This window comes from Empidonax traillii, unplaced genomic scaffold (assembly GCF_003031625.1).
Source record: "Empidonax traillii isolate 1590-97213 ecotype Southwest subspecies unplaced genomic scaffold, ASM303162v1 scaffold605:size788243, whole genome shotgun sequence".
NCBI classification, from domain to species: domain Eukaryota; kingdom Metazoa; phylum Chordata; class Aves; order Passeriformes; family Tyrannidae; genus Empidonax; species Empidonax traillii.
In genome coordinates this window covers 167,474-174,705 of record NW_020955798.1, presented here as the reverse complement: position 1 = coordinate 174,705, position 7,232 = coordinate 167,474, and the positions used below count along the sequence as shown (strand labels likewise).

The 7,232-nt window shown below is 41.2% G+C and overlaps 1 protein-coding gene across 1 annotated transcript in view; it reads right to left on the bottom strand.

Annotated features, from left to right (window-relative positions):
• REPS2 (RALBP1 associated Eps domain containing 2) overlaps positions 1-7,232 on the bottom strand; it is a 91,807-nt gene that overhangs the window by 16,492 nt on the left and 68,083 nt on the right. Inside the window, exon 14 of the mRNA XM_027898570.1 lies at positions 3,140-3,204. Within this exon, the coding sequence (XP_027754371.1) occupies positions 3,140-3,204 (65 nt within the window). The remainder of the gene's footprint in view (positions 1-3,139; positions 3,205-7,232) is intronic.

Genomic DNA, 7,232 nt, shown 5'->3' with positions numbered 1-7,232 from the left:
GAGATAATGGTGTATCCACATTATTTAAACTTGCCTTCTGTTCATCTTTATTTATAGTCACCATAGGGACCTCGGATAAAAGCACCACTGCATCAGAGGAACATCCGGTGAAAGCTCTGAGGAAAACTTAAGTACAGTTCATAGACTGATACAAAGTTGATAAAATGCTGACTTTGGCAATGGAGAAACATTCTGAGGAGAAGGATCTGCCATGGGCTTTTAGAGGCCATCAAGAAGAAAGAAACACAGAGTTAAATCCACCAACTCTAAAAGCTGTTGTAGAAGTAAAAATAGATGCAGCCACCACCTGTAAAGGTGTCTGCCCACCAGGGGTGTGGGACAGCATGGGCTGGCAGCAGCAGCCCAGAGCAGAGGCAGCCCCACTGCTAATTCCCCATAAACTGGCCAAGTCCTCACAGCATCCCACGACTCGAGCCTCTCACAGTAAGCCTGTGAATCCCCTGAGCTGCGGAGTCAAGATCACAGCAGCATTAGCTCTAAGTATTACCTTGTGCTATGCTCACCCAGAAATACAATCCTTTTCCCTCGTTATTCAGCTGACTGCACTATGGAGGCAGAGTTGGATGTGGAAGTAATTTAATAAGTTTGTGATATGACTAGTGATGTTTGGCACACTGAACAACCAGCGATTCAGTAACTTACCAAGGTTGATTACCTTGGAGGTTCTGACGGGAAAAATAATGTTTTCCTAAAGGCTGAAGTAAATTCTACTAAAAAAACCCAGCAACACAGGACCAAAGTCAAGATGCCATTTCTATATTGCTATTGATTAAGCTCACAGCAGGACTTCTGCTCCACTGAAATGCAACACCTACTCCTTGGTACCTCTCTTTTATGCACTTTGGTCTTTACATCCCATGAGCCCTTTACTCTCACTCTGAAGAGGCAGCTGGTTCAGGCTTCTCAGCCATCCATAGAAAATTGCAGCCCTCAGAAAGAAATTATTTCCCCTCCATCAACTGATTTCCGAAGCTGAGCCAAAATAATCACACCACAAGCATACTTATAAGGTGCATGGTCACCTGAAATATGCAGGGTTCACTTCATTTCCAAGCTATATCTGTCATTCACAGTGCTTAACTGCAGGCATATACCAAAATGTTATGATAATAAAAAAGGATTTTCAACAGCATTGCTGAAAAATAAGTTAAAGCAGAAATTTAAGAAGAATTTGATAAATCTTGAAACAGGAAAAAGCTGAATGTGCAATTTCAGCATCACGGCTTTTCTTCAGTTTTTGATCCTGTCTCAGCTTTGAAAGCAGATCCCTTCCTCCAACATCTTCATGCTCTTTAAACGAACGGCCCCCCTGGACTAATGTAATCCATATGCTTACTGTTGCTTACATGCTATTTGCAAGGGTCAGCTCAGCTGAATTATGACCCCATCACGCATAGTTCCCTACTGTCAGTTACCTCTGTCACAGAAAGGCACATTTGGAGATAAAATAAACAATGTGATGAGTGCAAAGTTTATTGTATTTTCAAGAACTGGTTTTATGTACATTTTTGACAGACATCAATAGTATTTTGGTGGGATATTTGATTTATATCTTTAAATATAATCAGAAATAAGTTAGGTAAATGTAAGTGACACATGTTAGTAAAGCATCAGTTGCATATTCGTTACTGAGCAGACACAGAAGCAACTCTTTTTTTCCCTTTGAGAAATGAGAATTTTGTATTGGAGGGGACTGGATCAAGAATTTCACATGAGGATCTTCTTGTGTTTACCATTTTAGAAAGGTCCTACACTCTGCATGGTCCACTGTAGGACAAGCAGTTTTTCCTAAGGAAGATGCTGGACATGCATAAATAAATTAAGTTCTCACCCTCCCACTAAGGAAATGCAAACCAATCACAGGACAAGAAACGAACAATTAACAGAACCTTGCTTGAAACCAATGTTTTTTTGTCTAAGAAGAGGATTTGTTGTATTTATTGCATTTCCCAATGATAGTAGGAGGGCCTGCACTGCACAGAGCCAGTGTTGTGGGAAGCTGGAGCAGTGGCAGGAGACTGGGTTCCAGCAGCAGCTGCTGCAAGCATACAACTGGGAGGCAGGGAGCTGTGCTGCCCAGATCAGGATAAGCCAGAGGGAAACACTGTTCTCCAGGATGAGCTAGACAAAGCAGGAGATGGGGAGAAAGCATGCAAGCTCAGCCAGGATGCTCCACAGTCCTTGAGGTAGAAAGTAACTGCACTAGGGTGTTAAGAAGGGCTGGGGAGAGGAAGAGAGAAAGAAGCTGCTGGTGGAGCTGGGGGTGGCAACAAGCTTTTAATTACTTCTATCACAAGCACTGTGCAGTAGGAGGTGTTCAACAGCACACTCTTAAGTGTAGATCCAAAACTCAAGTGATGACCATTTCTGGCCCAAGGAAGGTGTCTCACCAGCTTTTTATAAGTAATGGGCGGTCAATTCCCTTGTGGACTTGTTCTCTATTATACACTTCACCTAAAGGACTAATATGAAGCATACTGCTGCCTAAGACTTAACACAGCCAACAACATAAAAAGAACAAGATGCTGATCCTCCATCATTTCCTAAAACATGAAGTATCTGGATGCAGACATGCATGATTTTGTTGATGTGTGTTGTGCTGTGGTTGGGTAATGCTCTAAAAAAACAAAACCCAAAAACTTGCCATAAAAGCAAATCACTAATATTTTGAAACTCCACTGACATTACATTTGTTTCCTTTTAGCGTTATTTTTTTTAACCCATGGCTGAAATATACTCTTAACGTGCCATGGTTCCCTTAGCAGGTACCCTCTGAGCATCTGAAGCTTGAGAAGCAAATAGCACATATCAAACCCACGCCTTCACACATGAAACTTTTTAGTAGACTAGCCTTGATAGCCTTTAATTTACAGTTAGGTCTAGTGGGTTCACGTTAGCTCCACTACAAGGAGATTTAATTAGTCTGTAATTTGATGCCGCAACATATCGAATACACAGACCAGTGAAGGAGGAAACGGAACCACAGAGCAAACTGAAGATTTGCATGAATCTGGAAGCAAGGACAACTGCTGTGTCCAAGCCAATTAGTGTTAATCACTGCAATGGCAACATAAATAAGCAAATAATACAGAGCAAAGGGCTAAAGCTTTGTCCATACCTGAGATACAGAAGGTCGAGGGGGCAGTGCAGGTGGTGGTGGGGGCAGCCAGCCGGACCTCACAGCTGAACAGTGGGAAAAGAAGAAGACGATGATAAAAAACTCTGCAACCAACCAAAACTACAGTAATTCAATTCTAAATAAAACCAGAATTAATTTCCATTAGAAGTTGTAATTCCTCCTGGTAAAGGGTCAATATTCAACATTTAATAATAGAAACCAAACTTGATCTTTACTGAGCAAAACCTTGTTTGAAATAACTTCATGAGTAGTGAATGAGTAGTGATTTAATTTCTGTAAAACTCCTAATGTTATGATAAAAAGATGAGATAGAAGCCAGACAGTAGCTAAAGCAATCCAATTCCAGTTAAAGAAACCCAGAAACATGGCCTACTTGTCCTCGGGACTTTGCTCTTTGTCATTAATAATATTGCCCTTCTTAAAAGTGATATTTTAGCATCCAGTGTAGACACTGGCATTCACTTCTGATAAAACGCTATAGTACAGCCTTAGAAAGCAAACATCTGCCATGGAATAAACAGGACAAAAGCCTAAAGGAACCAGAAAGAAATCCATTTCTTTGGCTTTATGTTTTGTATTTGCATGTTACTATTCACTAACAATATTTCAGAGGGAGGAGGAAAACAAATCCTAGTAGTTAGTTCAGGTCCTTTAACACAATGAAATTGTCAGCACTGAATTTGAGCCAGCACAAAGGGAGGGTAATAATCATGTAGGTTCAACCACTGTATTTCTTAGTTTGCTTAAAATACCTAAAACCCTTCATGGGACAAACTCCAGGACAGATGATGGTTTCCAAAGGCAGCTGCAGAGAGGAAGACTAGACTAGCACAGAGACACCAACCAGGACAGTAAGACTCCTTAGATGGGTTACCCTCCCCAAGCTCCTGTTGCACTGAGTGCTCAGCACTTGCACTGGCAAAGATACCAGATAGTCCATCTTGCACCAGTGTATTTTTGTATAAGAAAAAAAAAAACAAAACCAAAAACCTCAACAATAATAAACTTAGAAATGCCTTTACCACAACAATGCTGAGCAAACAATTACATTAATACACTTTTTATTTCCACACATATTTTAAAAAGCCACAAAGACCATTAAGAGCCTTGTTATAGCTTGGCCATTTATGTATTTTTTACACCAAAGCCTGAGTGGTTGAAAATACGAAGAAAAAAGATATCAACCATTCAGGATAACTCTGACATGACGATAAAAATGTGTGTGTGAAAACACTGAGAACAGTCATATTGACTATATTAGCTCCAAAGAGGCTTATAATACATTGGTTATTTTTCCATCTTCTGTATCATCATCACTTGAATCAAAATGAAGCCTAGTATTGCTGCACACAATGCCAAAGAGAGTTAGAACAACTAAAACAGAACTGAAGCTAAGCAAGGGAGCCACTAACACACCTACAGGTGTAAGAGAGATTTGAAAAACCATGGTCATTAGGATGCTTTCTCTTGCATTTCATTAGTTCAGTTTATAAGAGCACTGCAATAACAGCATGATGTCCTCACTACATTCTCCATCTATCCGGTGCAACCAATCTTTTTCTAAAGAACAGTGGACTAAGAAACCTTCCTTTCCTTTAGTCTGAACTTCAGGTTATTACTTCATTTATCTGAGTGCTGGCAGTGGCTCTGTATGTCCATCAGCTGCATGCTGTTACAGTGGAATAGCACATATGCTCAGTGTGGTATGTTCAGCTTCAGGAAACTTTGCGGAAGCTGCGCTGTGGTGCTCCATGAAAAGCCCTGTGTGCACCTTAGGGAATTATCTCTGCTCTCAGAATGGCTCTAACATTTCGGGGAGTTATGAATTACACATTTCTTAACAAGCCCGTGGCAGCCCAGACTATGGAGTGCCCTGTCACCATGAGCACAGGGGTTCCCGGGAAGGGGCATGTAGGGCCGGGGTCTGTGGTGCTGTGGGCTGGCACTGGCCCCAGAGGTCCCCTCAGCCCTTCTGAGCCCCCTCCAGGGCTTATTGTTTTCGTCTTTGCTGGTTTATGCTCCAGCAGGACCTCAAAAGCTCTACTGCAAGAGCTGCAGGCACTGAGAACTCGCTTAAACTTCAGTTGTGAGGATACCACAGTTGCCATCCTCACTCTGATTCTTCTAACCCAGCAATATACCTTGGAAAGCACCCGTGTAGTCTTTGTGCAGAAATGTTCTGGGCTTGTTGGAAAAGCAATTCCTGAAGTGGTTGGACATACTGCGAAACTTCATGAGTCTCCTGGGATTTGGCCCACAAAATTCCAAAGGGAAAAATAATTTTTTCCATTAAATAGTCAAATGAAGAAAACACACCACACCAACAAAAAACACCAAAAAAACCCCTGCTTCTTCAGCTTTCAAACACAACACATATGAATCCAGCATTAAAGAACTGAGATGCTTGCACCACATGCATTTGACCCAGTTTCCTCTTTTTAATCCTGCAAATTCTAACTTAAGCTACTCATGAAATATTAATAAAATTCCTGCTGTTGCAGAAGATCTTTGGCCTGTTGTTAGAAGGAAATCATGCCTATGTGAGCACAATTACTAGTGAAAGTTAGTTGACTTCTGAGGACTCATAACAACTTACTACAAAAACCCCATGCTTCAGCCTTCTCTAGTGTCACTACTCTAAAAGAGGACAGTATTAACAGATACTCATAGGTTTTCATGCATACTGGCAGGTGAATAGTTTTATTATTACGCTATTCCATTACATCTTCCTTCCTGGGAGAGTGCCCTGCACAGATCAGCTCTCACTGTTAGAGATGGCATCACCAGTTAGCTCTCAAAGCAAACATAAATACAAGGAAAGGTCTGTTTCCAAAATAAAAGCAAGTACCCTGGGATTGAGCAGCAAACAGACAAATGTCACACTTCCAGCTGCATGCCTCAGAGTTTGGATAAGCTGCTTGCCCCAATCTTTGAAAAAAAAGTCTTCATACCCTGTGCAAAAGTTGAGGGAGCTGGATGGGCCTCACACAGGTCCTCTTGCTACTGAGCAGCTTGGTGACATTCAAACCAGGCTGAGCTACAGAACCATAGAACAGTTGGGCTTGAAAGGACCCTCGTGATCCAACCCCCCTGTCACATGCGGGTACATCTTCCCCAAGACCAGGTTGCTCAAAGCCCCATCATGTAAAGCAAATCCCACAGACAGCAGTGTGGAAAGCCCATACAGATTTAAGTATCATATATCTTCCTGTAAGTGACAGCATTTTCATGCACTAGTTACTCACACAAAGATAGAGATAAGGCTTTCAGTTCAAAAATCACGGCTTTTTACTTAGCATGTTTACACTTTAAGACAGATTATCTGCATGGAAACCTCCCAAGACCATTTTTCTGCCCTATTTTGGCAATCACAAAGGTTTGATAGTACTAAAATGACACCACATTAGATTAAAAAAACAGGTTTTCCAATCTGAAGCAAGATTATTATTTTAAAACAAACACCAGGCTGTAATTGTAGACTCTGAGAACTGGTCATGCCATCTTATCTGGCCACATTGCTGCTCTTCCTCCAGCCTCCCTAGCAGATAACACAAACCCTCAGCACTTTCATTACTTGTGGTAGTGAAAAATATCAAACATAGTAACCACACAAATAGCTCCTTTACTTGACTTACTTGACCTAGGAAGAGGAGACAAAGGAAAAAAGTAAGTTATGACAGCCCAGTCAAACCTATGGGAAGTAGCAGCAGTGGAGGATGCCAAAACTAGGATGGAAGAAATCTGGGCCCATAGGATCCCTTAGAGCAACCTAAGAGCAAGGTACTGTACTTCTCTCACTCAGTAACAGTCACTTGTCCCCTTGTTTTTCAATATTGAAGAAAACTGCCATAATACACTGAGCTTCTGGATGTCTGTTATTTTTTTAAAATTAGTTAATACTGCAACAGCAGCATATACAACTACACTTCCTGAAACATTTCCATAACAGGTGTTTATTTAATATTCATGCTTTATATGTGGCTGACACCTTGGTTTTGATGTCTATCACCATAACTGGGTATCATATCAGACAAGTTGGGTGGAAAAAATGTACTCCTTCCTTCCCATCTGA